This window comes from Aspergillus multicolor (genome assembly GCF_047715735.1).
Source record: "Aspergillus multicolor strain CBS 133.54 unplaced genomic scaffold BDW74scaffold_2, whole genome shotgun sequence".
NCBI classification, from domain to species: domain Eukaryota; kingdom Fungi; phylum Ascomycota; class Eurotiomycetes; order Eurotiales; family Aspergillaceae; genus Aspergillus; species Aspergillus multicolor.
In genome coordinates this window covers 2,040,740-2,057,222 of record NW_027395953.1, presented here as the reverse complement: position 1 = coordinate 2,057,222, position 16,483 = coordinate 2,040,740, and the positions used below count along the sequence as shown (strand labels likewise).

At 51.0% G+C, this 16,483-nt stretch overlaps 3 protein-coding genes across 3 annotated transcripts; 2 read left to right on the top strand and 1 right to left on the bottom strand.

Moving 5' to 3' along the window:
- Window positions 1–303: 303 nt before the first annotated feature.
- Window positions 304–3,620, top strand: BDW74DRAFT_50878 (DNA ligase (ATP) CDC9). The gene is made up of 3 exons (XM_073732999.1): window positions 304–654; window positions 761–2,582; window positions 2,640–3,620. The coding sequence occupies exons 1-3, from the start codon at window positions 389–391 to the stop codon at window positions 3,420–3,422; spliced, it is 2,871 nt and encodes a 956-aa protein (XP_073589057.1). The 5' UTR covers window positions 304–388; the 3' UTR covers window positions 3,423–3,620.
- A 236-nt stretch (window positions 3,621–3,856) lies between these two features.
- BDW74DRAFT_173787 (MCM DNA helicase complex subunit MCM4) lies at window positions 3,857–11,003 on the bottom strand (the record flags this gene model as incomplete). Its single annotated transcript, XM_073727873.1, has 7 exons — window positions 3,857–4,284; window positions 4,336–5,644; window positions 5,698–5,943; window positions 6,001–6,460; window positions 7,841–8,424; window positions 8,483–10,620; window positions 10,676–11,003. 7 exons carry the CDS (start codon window positions 11,001–11,003, stop codon window positions 3,857–3,859), a joined length of 5,493 nt encoding a protein of 1,830 aa, XP_073589056.1.
- Window positions 11,004–12,088: 1,085 nt separating this feature from the next.
- On the top strand, window positions 12,089–16,463 carry BDW74DRAFT_50856 (putative DUF221 domain protein). The gene is made up of 3 exons (XM_073732998.1): window positions 12,089–12,626; window positions 12,690–15,043; window positions 15,103–16,463. Exons 1-3 carry the CDS (start codon window positions 12,460–12,462, stop codon window positions 16,170–16,172), a joined length of 3,591 nt encoding a protein of 1,196 aa, XP_073589055.1. The 5' UTR covers window positions 12,089–12,459; the 3' UTR covers window positions 16,173–16,463.
- Window positions 16,464–16,483: the final 20 nt, after the last annotated feature.

Sequence of the window (16,483 nt, the reverse complement as noted above, 5' to 3'; positions counted from 1 at the left end):
GTGCGCGGGTGCTAAAACTAATCCTTACCCATCCAGCCCAGCGCAAGCAGTATATAGTATCCTGCTATCAAGCCGAGCAGGCTAACAAGTCATGAAAGAATATCTAACGGAGTGGCTGGTAGATGTGCTTTCTAGATGCGATGCTATATTCTTGACTCTCCGCCTTTCGCCCGCACTTTCTGCCGCTCCTATTTAGCGGTGAAGCTCGGCTTGCTTGCATCTCTTATCGATATGAGCTCACGTGTTTTAGTCGCGTCCTGTCGCGTTCCCGTCATATCGAGCTCTTGCCGCCTACAGCCTGCCAGGCAGTCACCTCATTGACAAGGCCACCAGCATGCTTGACTTTTGTTTTATATTTGATACCCAGTGCTATATCGTGTGAAAGTCTATGCTTCCACTCCGCAACTCCGCAATTTCAATTGCGCCCCTCGAACTGTCCATGACCCAAGCCCTGTCCCGCAGCAAAGCTTCAATCGCTCTACGTGCTTGCCCTAATATCTTTGCCTCCCCCTTCCTTCTTAATCAGATACGAAGCATTGTATACCGCTCGCGACGTCCAACCAACCCTATAAATTTATCCGCCGTCTTCCATCATCTGAACCGGCATTCTCTCAAAATGCCCGACTCCAAAGAAGGAAAGCAGGCGACTCTGGGGTACGTCAAAGACTCGCAATTGACTCTCGGGTGTGTCTTGCGGGACTATACCTGAGGCCTTGTAGGCTTTCGTTGTCTTCTTCCATGTGCTTACCACAATTTTCAGGAGGTTCTTCGGGTCCGGTTCCGACGCTCCTAAAAAGCAGACAACCCTCAGTTTCGGCGGTAATCGAAGCAAGTCAACCTCCGCAAGCAAAGCGAAGAAGGAATCGTCCCCTGCGCAAGAAGATGCGAAAAAGACATCAGCCGATGGAATAAGCGATAACGATGTCAGTATGGCAGAGGCTCCCGAGGTGAAGGCTGAGGTGAGCGAGGATGCAGACCAGAACCCGTTGAAACGGGACAAGAGCCAGGAAGCAAGTGATAGCGATGCGAGCGATGATGTACAGCCCAGCAACAAGAGGCGGCGAAAGTCTTCGAGCAAAGCCGCTCCAGCCAAACCACAAGCCATCACCACTACCAAGAGCACGAAAGGACGCAAACCTCGGGCTAAGGAACCTTCTCATCCCAAGGTCGTGCCAAAGGCATCTGGTGAGGAAACACCAGAAGATCCCGACGTTTCGAACGCAGAGGAAGGAGTATCTGCTAGCGAGGACGAGTTGAAGAAGAAGCCCGAGCTGAAGAAGAAGGAGATCGAAAAGGTCCAGGCCACGCTGAAAGGAAGTGGAAACGATCCTTATCCCGACTGGAAAGCTGGTGATCCTGTACCATACGCCGCTCTTTGCACTACATTCTCTCTTATCGAAATGACGACGAAACGACTTCAAATCCTCGCACACTGTTCCCTCTTCCTCCGCCAAGTTCTTCGCCTCACTCCTCAAGATTTTCTCCCCACAGTACAGCTCATGATAAACAAGCTTGCTGCCGACTACGCTGGGATCGAGCTTGGTATTGGTGAATCGTTGATCATGAAAGCCATTGGTGAAAGTACTGGCCGTAGTTTGGCCGTGATTAAGGCAGACCAGCATGAAATCGGAGACCTGGGATTGGTTGCCGCCAAAAGCAGGTCCAATCAGCCCACGATGTTCAAACCGAAAGCGTTGACTGTCCGAGGAGTACACGAAGGCTTGCTCGGCATTGCCAAGGTTCAAGGCCACGGTTCCCAGGACAAGAAGATCTCCGGAATCAAGAAGTTACTCTCCGCTGCAGATACGGCAACTACAGGCAAAGGAAGTAAGGGAATCGATATCACTAAAAATAAGGGTGGCCCAAGTGAAGCCAAGTATATTGTTCGGTTCTTGGAAGGCAAGTTACGGCTTGGGTTAGCTGAAAGGACCGTTTTGGTTGCCCTTGCTCAAGCCATCGTTTCCCACGAGGCTGTTCTGAAAGGCAAGAAAGCCCCTTCTGCTGAAGAGTTAGCTGATGGCGAGTCGATCTTGAAGACAGTATACAGCGAACTACCTGCCTATGAGGTGATTATTCCAGCCCTACTTGAGCACGGTCTGTCCAACCTGCGCGAACACTGCAAGCTGCAACCTGGCATCCCCATCAAGCCTATGCTTGCTAAGCCAACCAAATCTATTACCGAAGTTCTAGATCGATTTGAGGGCAAGGATTTCACATGCGAATACAAGTACGACGGAGAAAGAGCTCAGATTCACTACGTCGCGCCTGATCAAACAAACAACTACCCTGGTGCTCAACTTACGTTAAGGAAGGAAAGCGCGGGGCTTGCTGCTATTTTCTCTCGAAATTCCGAAGATTTATCCAAGAAGTACCCTGATGTCCTCGCTAAGCTTAACACCTGGATCAAGCCGGAGGTCAAGAGCTTTGTGTTGGACTGTGAGACAGTCGCTTGGGACGTGGAAACAAAGAAGGTGCTCCCTTTTCAGCAACTGATGACGCGAAAGAGGAAGGACGTGAAGGCCGAGGATGTCAAGGTCAAAGTCTGCGTGTTCGCATTTGACCTTCTATTCCTCAATGGAGAGGTATAACCACCCTTCAAGTTGTCAAGATAATCCAAACACTGACCCTGATCCCTACAGCCCACCGTCAAAAAGTCCCTCCGCGAGCGCCGCGAGCTCCTCCACTCCACCTTCCAACCAACAGAAGGCGAATTCCAATTCGCCCAATACGGCAACACAAACGACCTCGACCAAATCCAAACCCTCCTCGACGAATCCGTTAAAGCTTCCTGCGAAGGCCTCATGGTCAAAATGCTCGACACTGAAGAAAGTGGCTACGAGCCCTCAAAACGCAGTCGCAACTGGCTGAAGGTGAAAAAGGACTACCTCGCCGGCGTCGGCGACTCGCTTGATCTCGTCGTCCTGGGCGCTTACTACGGCCGCGGAAAGCGCACTTCCGTATACGGTGCCTTCCTGCTAGCAGCATACAACCCCAACTCCCAAACCTACGAGACAATCTGTAACATCGGCACGGGATTCTCAGAAGCCATGCTCGATGAACTCCACTCAACCCTCTCACCCCTCGTCATCGACCGCGCAAAGCCCTTCTACAGCCACTCCACCGTACCCAAAGACCAACCAGACGTTTGGCTCGAGCCGCGCCATGTATGGGAAGTCAAGACCGCCGATCTCACACTTAGTCCGCGGTATAAGGCTGCTGCAGACGAGTTCGTTGGCACAGCTGGCGGAGAAGGTGGGAAGGGTGTTTCGCTGCGATTCCCGCGCTTCATCAAGGTGCGTGATGATAAGAAGCCCGATCAGGCGACGACCACCAGGGCTGTTGCGGAGATGTATCGGAAGCAAGAGGCCGTGGCGAAGGAGAGCTCCGGAAAAGGTGGAGTCGACGATGACTTTGAGTACTGAGATTCTCCCCGCCTGTTGCGATAGCGATGCAATGACTAGGTAGAACTATGTACGGGAGTAGCTTTGTCTGGTTTATTGCTATGGGTATTCGGTGTTTATGGTAGGAAACCATGGGAGGCTATTTACTGCTGTATATTATTGGAAATACATTGCTTATAGCGACTGCTTGACAGGCTTTTAAACCATAACGGGATCTCGTGATGTATGTGGCCCTCATTCAATCATGTTCATTGCTCCAGTAATGCTATCATAAAAGCTACCTACAAGTACAGCTGAAGTTGTACAACTAACCTAATCCACACTCCACAACCATCTTATATAATAGCAGTCCCAAGGAAGAGAGCAGTCCCAAGGAAAAGGACAAAAAACCACAAGCCCCTTAAGGATACATATGCACATCCACAGACAACCCCCAAGAAATTCAAAAAATCATATCACAGGTCATCGCGACCATCGGATATAGTGCCATTGCTGGGGTTTCCAGGAAGAGGGTAGCCAGGACTAGGGTCTTTCCTGGTGAAGCCTGATTGCCGAACGCGCAGACCAAAGTTAACAAGCATGATTGTAACCAAACCGAGGCCGATGATTGTAGGCCCCCATTTCTCGTAGTAGACCCGTTTGACGTCGCGCCGTTTACGGATCTTGTCGACTCGCCAGATGTATAGCATCAGACTGTAGATGAGAGACAGGGCGGCGAGGATGGTGAACGCCCATGAACAGGCGAAGGTGATGTAGTCCTCGCCGAAGTTTAGCAAAGCAGCGGCGACGGTTCCAAGCATAATGGAAAATTCCAGCCACGAGAGGAAGGTCCTTTCTGCGGCGAAGTAGACCTTTGGCTCCACACGAATAGGAACATAGATACCTGTGACCTATTAATAATGGTACAAGTGGAAAGGGGGCCTTTGTTACTTACGTTTGCCTTTCGGAGCCTGGAACCTCTTGATAGTTCGTTTATTGCCCAAGACGGCAATCCCGTTTTGCTCAGGAGCCGGTATATTTGTCGGCATGGGCCTGGGGATCATCGCTTTCATCAATTCGAAACCCCCAGTCGCCACTTGATGCACATAGTGCTTCGCCAGCTGCTTGTAGTAGTAAGTGCCACCAATCCGTCGCGCTTCTTCCAATTCATCGGAGTCGAAGGACTCATCGTCCGAATCATACAGCGGGTAATCCTCGTCTCCGGGAAGAGGCTGGGCAGCGATACGCTCTTCTATATCTAGCGCGTTTCCGTCCGGCTCCTCGAACAACGCGGCTTGCTCATAGCCGCCATGAACAGAACCACGTCGTGGTCTCCCAACCCTGCCGTCGTCGAGCTCATCGTCGGTTTCCTCGTCATCTTCGGGGGTGTCATTCACTGACATTGAAGTGCTTGTCCATGGGCGCTGAATACCGAAGTGACGCGAAGCAGGCTTGCGAATATCAACATCCATTTGCGGCATCCAGAACGGCAGGAGATTGATGCGATCAGGAAATAGAGTCGCAGTCCCATGAATGAACTTGCTGTATTTTGGCACAGCCTCAACCAAGTGGCTAGCCGTCAAGTCACGAATCCATTTTGGCGGCTCCTGGCCGGCCTGCGTCTGAAGCTTGACTTCCAAAACAGCGTAGGGAAATCGCTCAACATCCTCGGGGGGCAATTGAGAAAATGGCCAGTCAACGCCAATGTCCATCCGCCGCCAGTTATTGCCCGCTCGTTGACGGCCATCAAGATTATCCTCTCGGGTCATGGTGAGCTCTGTGTCGAGCGAGATTCGGACTCTGGCGTCTCCGGGGAGCTGAAATGCAGTTCGATGGTAGAAAGATCTGGTGACCGGCACCAGCTTGCGAGTGATAACACGATACTGAATCTCGCGGGCCAGCTGTTCGTAATCGGCGATCTCAGCCTCGCTCTTCTTCTTTTCCTTGCGCATCTTCTCAAAGACTTTCTCCACAGTCAGTTTACCAGCTAGGAAGTCATTCACATTCTTCTCCTTGATAGAAAAGCGTGCCTTTACTGACTTCTCGCCAGTCCAGTCTTCGCGGTGGGTTTTCCGTTCCACAAATATCTGATCACTGCTCATGCCGCCGTACCATCGTAGTCGAATGGCCTCAGCTCCCTCCGTTTTCTTGAGGCGCCCTTCATACAGCTCCCAGGTGTCGGTGTTATCATAGTATATAGACGAGATTGCAGAATCCTCTTCTTCGAACTCTTTGCTCGGGTTGAAAACAAGAACGGGAAGATGCTATGCGACATCAACATGAGACGTAGCTTGAGAAAAGAATGCAACCAACATACCTTCAGGATGATTAACTTGAGTTCGGTGATGTTGTCCGGATGCACCCAGTACTTAGTTGTTTGACGAACGAAGTTTTGTTGAGTGCCGCCAGCGGCAGAATCTCCCTTGATGGGATTTCCTTTCGTTCGGACAAGGTCGTACAACTTGGACAACTTAACTACAAATGCATCGTAATTATCCTTGAAAAATGGTTTGGCATTGAGCCGGGCAGCGAAGACCGGCTTGAGATGCCATTGGGTTTGTTTCTGGGAACAGTTAGTGAATCACGTCTTTCCCGCAACCTAAGCTGGTTCAATGCCTACATCATGCTTCTTAATGATTTTTTGGAAGCCAGTATAGTTCAATTGCGTGAATTTCGCGAGGTCGTGGACATCGGCGATGATATCACTCAGAACCTGCTCGAGCATAAGAAATTCTTCATCGGAGGGAGGGTTTACGCTCTGCCGGCCATTGTTGCGGGCTTCGTTGCTATTGTTCAGGCGAGTTACGACGTCATCAACATCTTTGTCACTCTCCTGAATGCGCCGGACTATCTCCTCGCTTTTATATTGCTGGAACTTGAAGACCTTGTCAAGTTCGCTTTCCAGGAGCGTCACGAAATGCCGCTCATCATCCTCCGTCCATGCCCTGCGATCGGGCTTTGTGTTTTCGGGGGTTGGTTCGGTAACGTAGCCGGTCTTGAGAGCCTTCTTCAGACCTTCATAGTTGATGTAGTTCCAGTAGTACTCCTTGATCATAGACGAGCGGAGATGCTCGCCAAACCTAACGAAATCAGGGTCAGTAAGTTGAGTTTCGGAGAGTTGGCAGACACTCGTCAGTTTACCTCATCGTGTGCGGCCTATTGCAGCGCGCAGGAATAGCCGGTCTAATGAGCTAATCAGCGTAGCTGGGGTGTAGCTTGATCGAGAGCTAAAGCGCGCAGGGTCGGAATTGTTGGTCGCGGAGGGGGTGGAAGGGTGTAGAGATAGAAAAGAAAGGCGCGAGAATTTCAATTATAGCGCCTTAGACTCTTGAAAAAGAAAGCAGAGCGATAGACAGGGCCGCGAGTGGCGGGGATTGCCTTGCCAATGTCACCGTCCTAGAGCTCTGGAGGTGGAAACTCCTACTGGAGCTTGAGGCTGCAGTGGGACTAGCGCCGGCTCCGGTCCGGGCACGTGCCTGTTAGTTTCATCCTCTGTCGGCCTCACCACCTTCTCCATTTGCGACACCAAGCTTCCATTGTGATCGGATCGTTGGTCTCCTGGGCTGGCCGATCACCTCATGCGAGATCCAGCCTCATGAGGCATAACGAGCTGGTGACCCCAAGAGTTCAGATGCTAAAAGCCAGAAACTCGGCGTCCTCCGACCTGTCAATGCATGCAAATCCACGCGGGACACTTGGTGCATGAGATTCATTCTCAGCCAGTCGATTGAGCAGGTGCTCTCTTAGTCTCTTTAGTTTTTCCACGCCAACCGACTTTAGTCTGGCCAAACACGCTAAATAGTATACAACTCCCGAGTATCTAGTAGTGATGCTGTCGCAAGCTTGCAACTGCGAAGTTGTCAAGGCTATGATTCGTTTCAATAATAATGCTAAGAATGTTCTATGGTTATCAGCGCAATGATGAGATGGCCACGGAAAGATGTCGCTTGTTGCACCGCTTGTTACACGGCATGACACGTAACTGGATTATTTCTAACCAGAGACCGGTCTAGAAAATGCTTAGGTGTTTTTGGTGTCATCAACTGGTAGGCTTAAGGATAATAAAGTGAGACAGGCAATCCTAGAATTGCAGCTGGCGGGCCAGCGTGGGTATTCTTCAGGATAGCTCGAATGTCCCGTGCCCTATAGGACCTCGAGCTCTCTAAATGGGTAGGTGTCGATTCAAATTTCAGCTCGTAGCCCGACTTTTCGGCCTGGCGACTACTTTTCTGGCCTATGCCGACGGCAACTTTTGCATACAGATGTAGGTACTCCGTAGGTAGACGATGAATGTAATAGCATTTAGCTCGACTAATATATTCCGCATGTACACCCAATCCATAACGCCAAACACCTTCCCCAGAGCCCAATTATCCGAGCGCATCGTTCGCATCAAGTTGTAAATTATGTACTCCGTTGCATCGTATCCTCATCACCAACTGTGTCCGCTACCAGCTCACACAACTGCGCCAGCTGCACGCCGGATGCTCCTCCGTGCACCCTCGCCCAAAATGTTCACAAGGCTTTCAGACTCGAGCGCGCGAACAGCTTCCGTGAACTGAGCACTGTCAACCTCGGTGCTGGACTGGTCATTCAAGACTCGATAGACTTCCGCCCAGCGAGCAGCACCGCCTCCACTAGCCAAGTCATCAATCAAGCCCAGGATGGCGCGCTTCAGGTGTTCTTTGTTTCGCCTTTCACTCGCACTTGTGCCCTCGGTGAGCAGACTCATATCAATCAACCCTGTCCGGGAATCGGTGGCCGCTTGTTTGATAGCAGATCGGATCAAGCGCACGGCCTCCTCCACATCGTCTGCGGTCACCTCTTCCGATAGGCGCATGCGAGCGTGAGCTTCAGCCAAACGAATCATTGACTCCAGTTGACGGGTAGTAGCAGTAATTCGGCGGTCGGAGGAGCGGATATCGTCTCCAAGCTTACGCATATTCACGTAGGCGTCAGAGAGAGCTTTACCGGCGGCCGGTGTGAGAACAGGGTGCACCTTGGTCTTGGCATAAGTAATGTAGGCAGTCAAAAACTCGATAGGCTGTAGTTCCAAATAAGTCAGAAAATGCACAGTAGTGTAATAGTCAGCGTAGACTTACCAGGACTTCACGCTCGCTCGCATTCTCTGGCCTATCTTCGAGGTACATGTTGACAATGTGCTTCGCAAGTCGACGGTCTTCCATCTCGTCCACACGATCAAGGACAAGGTAGACAAGGTCGAAACGAGAAAGCAGGGTCGGTGGCAAGTCGATGTTTTGAGGGACCGGTAGGTTCGGATTGTATCTGCTGCCAATGGGGTTGGCTGAAGCGAGGATACTTGTTCTAGCATTCAGAGTAGTGATGATACCGGCCTTGGCAATTGATACTGTCTGCTGTTCCATCACTTCGTGCAAAACAGAGCGAGTAGACTCGTTCATTTTGTCGAATTCGTCAATGCAGCAGACACCTCCGTCGGACAACACCAAAGCACCGGACTCGAGGACCATTTGGCGGGTTTCTGGATCACGCGTGACATAGGCAGTAAGACCAACAGCAGATGAACCTTTACCACTGGTGTAGACACCACGCGGCGCAATCTTGTGTACATATCTAAGTAGTTGAGATTTCGATGTTGAGGGATCACCGCAGAGGAGTACGTTGATATCGCCACGGTAACGTGGGTTACCACCCTTTTGGAATGACTTGTTGGTACCGCCAAACATCTGGAGCAAGATACCCTTCTTCACGTCATCCATCTCGTAAATACTGGGCGCGAGGGACCGAGCGAGCAGCTCATACAAATCAGGCCTTGTAGACGTCCGGATGATCTTTTCTTCCTCTTCCGCCGAGATCTTGCGAACCTGCTCTGCGTCTCCAGCAGCTTGCTCAGACAGTTCCTGTTCAACAGTCGAAACATCGACACCCAGCTTCTTCCGATCAATCTTCTGGACATGTAGAACGTCGATGTATGTTTTAAACAGAGTCTTCTGTGTCCGCTGACGGGGGTTCACTCGCACGGGATTGGAACGGAAAATTCCCGTCACCTCAACACGATCACCTGCCTTGCAAACATCTACCAATTCGTCGTAGACGCACAAAGAAACCGAGTGAGGCGTCTGACCGTCAGGAATGCTGTCGGGGGTTTCCTGCAACTTAATGACCTGTTTGTCGGCGAAGACACAGCGGTTGTGCACAATTTGCATTGAATTTCTCTCCTGGCATGCCTGGCGCGGGCAAATGGTGGGCTCAGTAATCCTACCGCGGTCAATATCAACCTGGACCGAGTGGTTGCAGAGTTGACAGCGGAAGAATGCTTCTTTCATGTCGGGAATAATGGGCGTGGCTCGGATGACCAAGCCCTTGATGCTCACCAGCTTGTCAATATCGGCCGGGTCGAGGTCTCTCATGTTGATTGTGGAGTCGAGGCCAAACGGCAGAACCTTGAATATTTTTGTCTCAACCTCAGCAACCAAGTCCGGAATCTCATTTCGCGGCATCCTGCCCGACTCACTCATGGCATCAGAGCTGGGAACAACAGGAGCCGAACTCAAGTCTCTATGGTTGTTCTGGCCCCTTTGGATTCTAGACCGCAAACGATCCATTTCTTGAGATGCCAGCTCGACCATGATATCCCTTACACCTTGATCCATAAGGGGGATGATTTCCTGGGGGTATGCCTGTAGCTGGTGCCACAGCTTCAAAGTTGGCGGGTATGCCTTGAGGTTCTTTGCGTCCAGGTTTAGACTGGTAACACCCAATTGACGCATTGTGTTTAGCATGTCGACATACTCCCGTCGCTCCGCCGACTCTCCCATCCGGCGCGTTTCATCTTCCGTAGCTCCATCCGCCCATAGACGATACTTGGTGGTGAAGTTGCGCAGAAAGTTCTTGAAAGCTGACATGCCATCTTGAACGGAGACATTGGTACCCCAGACCATACGGGTTGCACTGCCTCCCATAGCCTCTGCTTCTGAGGTATCTGGGTTAATGTTGGAAAATGTGGCATCGGATTGAATTTCGCCTTCAGCAGAGAAATTTCCATGGGCATCCACGAAAACTCTGCGTCTGCGGCTTGGTGTTGACCCAAACCCTCCAGAATGGAGGTCGCTGCGGCGGGATGCGATGCGCTGGCGGTCCAAGCCCTGTCGTGATGAAACAAATAGACCGCTGCTGTCGCTGCGAATATTTGAGTGGTCTGTCTGCCGGCCAAAAGCACGTGTGGGGCTGGAACTAGATACGTATCGGATCGGTGAGGAATCTGATCGCACAAGATTAGCAACTGCAACCTATGCTTCGGCAGGGTATTGTCTAACCTCGAAGAGCAGCTCCATTGGCACGAGGCGTCGTTTCTCCATCGTCCATTGTGGACGAAGCCCTGATAGGCGAACTGGGTTCTTCCATTCTAGCATCTGGTGTCTCAGCGGTGCTGTTTTCTCTGGCGGGTGACGATTGGAAGAACATGGGGGACGAGGAAGGGACAGCAGCCTCTCCCTGTAGTCGTCGCGAAGCACGAGGCGTCGTCTGGGAATTGGTCGCTTGAGATTGCTGCTGTGAACGTGTTGAGCGAGTTGAGCGAGCTGGCGATGCGGTAGCCGAGTCCCTCGCCGGACGACCCCTGCGGCGGGAAGCGGGAGAAGACATCGTATCTAGTGGCGAATAACGAAATGATTATAGAAAAATGGTATTGAACGTAGTTGACAGCAGCGAAATCAAAAGGGTTGGTTCAATGGTTGGTGTGGAGGTCCAGCAGCAGGAAGGGATATGTGGTGGGTGGACAACAAACGCTCAGCTCGATGGCTCGAAGATTTTTGGACTGGTCGCGCCCAAACACGTCCACGCGTAAAGTGGTTTCCCTTTCGGGTGAGCGCGTCGGAGTCACGTGATAGCCGTCCATGTTATCACCGTAGGTGGTGACCCAGAGACACTCACCACAACATAAACCAGAGGTCGCTATATGAAACAAATGGCTATATGATATCTAGCGCAATATCCGGTATGCCTCCTCTGTAAGTCTCAGAGTTATCCGTGCCTATTCCGTACAAGTGGGTGAATCCTGCCTTATCGTGCCGCGTGATGAGGTGCGACTTAGCTGTTGACAAATTACTACCCAAAAGCCACCTTCGCAATCGGGGATCAGAGCCCCGACTATCTTTCCGCCGTACATCAGCCATAGCGTAAGGACCTGCACCCTGCGCCTTTATGTTGACTACTGTTGACTGACTGTACTGTTCGGAGAAGCCTTGGCAGACGTATTGGCACCGCCACTGGTACGACAGTGGACCCCGGTGGCTGACCGCTACACCAGATCAGGTCTAGCTTTTCTCCTTTCAACGAGGTTCGTGAGCTTCGCCAATGAAGATGCTGGCTCATTCAGGAGAAAAGGACACTAAGCCGCTTGGAGACATCACCAACAACAGCGTCCCTTTATCAGCTTCAAGACTGAATCTTGTGAAGAGTTTATTGTAGTTGTTGTTATTTCGGGCCATTAAGCGCCAGCTAGTAGTTCCTTATAAGGCGTCTGGTTTCATCAGGACCAATACTTTGACTAGCAGCAAGGGTTGAATGGGGACAGGAGCGCCTCTGGGGTCGGCCAAGTTTCAGCAGGCGCTTGATGTCATGCACTAAAACCCTTCGATCTGCAAATCCCACGAATAGCGGGCAGCGCCTCTGCCTTAAGGGACAATTCGTGGAGATCGATGATGCCTTTATCTGCAACATCATTATATCTGGCAGTGGGCACCGAGGACGCTTTTCATAATCTTGGTTCTTCCGTTCTTCGCTGCGGATCGTTATTCCTCTCCTGTCGGTCAAACCATCCGTCTTCTACCTCACCTTCACCCGTTCTTGATCGACTTGCTGATTGACTCATTTTCATTTCCAACATTTACGTACATTGGAGTACCATTCGACATTACTCTTGGACCTCTAGAGCTTGCTTCGGCTTAGATTCGGAATGCGCTGAACATTAACACTCGCTCGGTCGAATTACTACTACTGCATACTCGTTTCCCAGATGCTTTAATCGCCTACTTCCCACTTACATCGCGGACTCTTTCCATATACGTCACCGGTGCTGGAGGCCAGACACCTTGCAATAATGGCAAACGACTTGGGTTCGGCCTTAGAGCACGCAGGCGGTAAAGGCCAAGAGAGAGAAGGCATCTCGCTCAAAACATTCATAGCATCTTTAGCCGCCGCGCTCATCATTTTCGCCGTTGAGTTTCTCCTGTTCCTGGCTCTCAAAGGAAAGCTCACGCGCATCTAGTAAGCTCACCTACCCAGTCACGCACATTTTCGGATTGTCGCTAACTCTAGGCTTTCTTCAAGCCAACCCCGAACATACCTGGTCCCCGATAGAGAGCGTACCGAACCATCACCCCCGGGCCTATTCAGCTGGATCAGCCCGATCTTTCGTACATCCAGCTCCGAATTTGTACAGAAATGTGGCCTGGACGCCTACTTCTTTCTGCGCTACCTGCGAATGCTACTCAAGATCTTCCTCCCACTCGGCTGCATCATCCTACCGACGCTATTGACTGTTAATAGAGTGGACGGCAAAAACCAGACATACAAGAACGGCACGAACACCGGGGATCGCTGGAATGTGACTGGCTTAGATCAACTAGCTTGGGGTAACGTCGCCCCTGAAAATACACACCGTTATTGGGCCCATCTGGTTATGGCCATCATACTTATTGTCTACGTTTGCTTTGTCTTCTTTGACGAACTAAGAGGCTACATACGTCTTCGCCAAGCCTACTTGACTTCTCCCCAACATCGATTGCGCGCTTCTGCAACGACAGTTCTGGTGACTACCATTCCGGAAAAATGGCTTACTGTGGAGGCTCTGGAGGGACTGTACGATGTTTTCCCCGGTGGTATTCGGAACATCTGGATTAACCGGAATTTTGACGACCTAAATGAAAAAGTCAAAGAGCGGGATAAGCTTGCGCTGAAACTGGAGACGGCCGAGACGGAGTTGATTATCAAGTGCAAGAAGGCTCACATGAAACAAGCCAAGAAAGCCGCCAAGAAAGCTGGAGGTAAAAGCGCTGAGAAGAAAGAGCAGGATGCGGCAGATTCAAAAGCTTCCAAATTGGCCATGGGAGCTGGTATCAGCTCCGGCGATCCACACCAGGCCCATACACTTCGTGAAGTCCTACACCGCGATACAATGTCTTCAAAAGACCCCAGGACGCACAAGCGGAGGCATCTTAATCCGTTAGAGCCGGCTGTGGGATTGGCGGGTGCTGTCGGTCAAGGTGTTGGTAGGTTGGGTAAGACAGTTTTTGGCACTGTCAAAAGACACGATCATCGTGTTTCAGATGGGGATTTTAGCGGCTTGGAGAGCGCCACGGATGAGAATACTGCTGGTCATTCCTCCGGGGAAGGACCTGCAGCCATCCCAGTCAGACCGAGTACCGGGGGAGACAGCTCGCACCCAAAGAGACCCTTCTGGAAGAGCCGTCCGTCCACCTTGTCGAAATCAAGTAACAGAACTGAACCTGATGAGCTTCCGCTTACGGCCCCGGAGTCTCCTGTTGACAGTGGGGAAGGTGACTTCTCTAGCTCCAGCGGAGACTCGCCAGTAAAGGCTCGCGCAGATAATGATATTAGCCTCTCGAAACACGACGGTGCCGAAGTCGAAGATGACACTTACCCAGTGGCGTATAACGAGAACTTCGAGAAAGAAGATCTCGGCGAAGCACTATGGAAGAAGTACATTCGACCGAAGGATCGAGATACCATGCGGTTGCCGGTTTTCGGTATCAGTTGGATGCCTTCAATCTGGCTATTGGGAAAGAAAGTCGACACTATCGACTATTGCCGCAAAGAGGTTGCTCGCCTGAACCTCGAAATTGAGATAGATCAGCAACAGCCCGAAAAGTTCCCGTTGATGAATTCGGCCTTCATCCAGTTCAACCACCAGGTGGCCGCGCATATGGCTTGTCAGGCTGTCAGTCACCATGTGCCCAAACAGATGGCTCCACGCACGGTGGAAATATCACCAGATGACGTTATTTGGGACAACATGTCTATCAAATGGTGGGAGCGCTATCTACGCACATTTGGCATGTACGCTATTGTCATCGGCATGGTGATTGGCTGGGCGTTTCCGGTAGCCTTTACTGGATTGCTGTCGCAGCTCTCGTATCTCGAAGGCGCGTTCACATGGCTCTCCTGGATTAACAAAATGCCCGAATGGCTTATTTCGGCTGTCCAGGGTATCTTGCCTCCCTTGTTCCTGGCCATTTTAATGGCCATTTTGCCCCTAATGCTTCGCTTCCTATGTCGAGCACAGGGTCTCCAGACAGGTATGGGTATTGAGCTCACTGTGCAAAACTACTTCTTCGCATTCCTCTTCGTCCAGCTATTCCTCGTTGTTGCGATTGCATCCAGTTTCTCCACCATCATCGACAATATCACCAACTTCACGAACTGGCCGGAGCTACTAGCTCAGAATATCCCCTCGTCGAGCAATTACTTCTTCTCCTACATGATTCTTCAAGCGCTGTCTGTGAGTGCTGGAGCTCTGGTGCAGATCTTCAGCCTCGTGAGTTGGTTCATTCTTGCTCCACTATTGGATTCTACGGCACGCAGAAAATGGGCTCGAACCACCAACCTGAACCAGATGCAATGGGGTACATTCTTCCCGGTGTACACTACTCTTGCATCTATCGGTATGTTTCAACCTTTGTAGCAATCTTTCCTCTCTCTTTCCGGTCTGACCTGTTATTAGGTTTGATCTACTCGGTCATTGCACCCCTTATTATGGTGTTCAACGTGATTACTTTCGGCTTATTTTGGTTCGTCTACCGCTATAACACCCTTTACGTCACGAAATTTCGCTTCGACACTGGAGGATTACTTTTCCCCCGTGCAATTAATCAATTGTTCACGGGTATCTATGTCATGGAGCTCAGTTTAATTGGTCTTTTCTTCTTGGTCCGTGATACCCATGGAGCCGTCTCCTGCAAGGGGCAAGCAATCATCATGATCATCATGACAGTACTCACAGTGGGGTTCCAACTATTGCTAAACGACGCTTTCGGACCTCTCATTCGCTACTTACCCGTTACTCTGGAAGACGATGCCGTACGCCGCGATGAAGAATTTGCTCGCGTGCAAAGAGCACGACTGGGTTTGGACGATGATGAGGAAGAGGAAGGGGAGGGAGAGCCGGACACTCTCGAGCATCAGCTGAAGGAACGTGAACGCGCCGAGTTTGAGGCTAATGAAGAAGCCCGCGATATTGAAATGAGGAAACTCGAAGGCGGCGTAAATCGACGGGCGTCTGGGCTCAGGCACAAAGGACAGAGGCTCGACCCAGCTACCGCCGCCAACCTGAACGCCTCCTCCCGTCGACCATCTTGGGCCACCCAAACCGCCCAATCTCCCCACCGACGATCTAAGTTCTTTGGTGCAAACTCAGCAGAGTCCGTTCCCACCATTCAACGGATGCGCGAAAAACTCGATAAAGATGCTGAAGCTCAAGGCCCGGTAACGGGTCATACCCGCAACTCCGCACTGTTTGCAGGCATTCACGATGAGCTGGAGGATCTTACTCCCGACGAACGCGATCAACTTGTCCAGCGAGCTTTTCAACACGACGCTCTTCGCTCCAAGCGTCCCGTCATCTGGATTCCTCGCGATGACCTGGGAGTCAGTGACGACGAGATCTACCGCACGCAGCGCTTCAGCAAGCACATCTGGATTAGCAACGAGTATCAAGCGCTTGATGGAAAGTGTCGCACCATCTTCAGCCGCAGTCCGCCTGACTTCTCTGAAGTCGATCTCATTCAACTTTAGAAGTATTCCTTTATTACCTGTCACCTGTATATAACTCAAACGGCCTATGACAACCCTTGATGTAATTGATTCGATTCCCCCTTTAGCGAATGGCGTTTTGCTTGGCTGGGGACTTTGTTTTGGCTGATGCTTGTTCCATTGTCTTTATTCTGTGGACATTTTCTCGTATCCCTGATTGAGGGCTCTTTATTTCTGGATCAAGCGTGTAATCACCTAGCATCGAACGAACCTATGATTGATTTGAAACGATAGTCCAATTAATGATTATATTGAATACAGCTCGTATCGCAGTCTTTACCTAATACGCCCTA

Bases quoted from the DNA above. Each gene is read 5' to 3' on its own strand.
- BDW74DRAFT_50856 (XM_073732998.1), top strand. From the start codon at position 12,460: ATGGCAAACGACTTGGGTTCGGCCTTAGAGCACGCAGGCGGTAAAGGC. The intron at 12,627-12,689 runs GTAAGCTCACCT...GCTTTCTTCAAG, and splicing joins GGAAAGCTCACGCGCATCTA to CCAACCCCGAACATACCTGG. The intron at 15,044-15,102 runs GTATGTTTCAAC...ACCTGTTATTAG, and splicing joins CACTACTCTTGCATCTATCG to GTTTGATCTACTCGGTCATT.
- BDW74DRAFT_50878 (XM_073732999.1), top strand. From the start codon at position 389: ATGCTTCCACTCCGCAACTCCGCAATTTCAATTGCGCCCCTCGAACTG. The intron at 655-760 runs GTACGTCAAAGA...CACAATTTTCAG, and splicing joins GGAAAGCAGGCGACTCTGGG to GAGGTTCTTCGGGTCCGGTT. The intron at 2,583-2,639 runs GTATAACCACCC...TGATCCCTACAG, and splicing joins TTCTATTCCTCAATGGAGAG to CCCACCGTCAAAAAGTCCCT.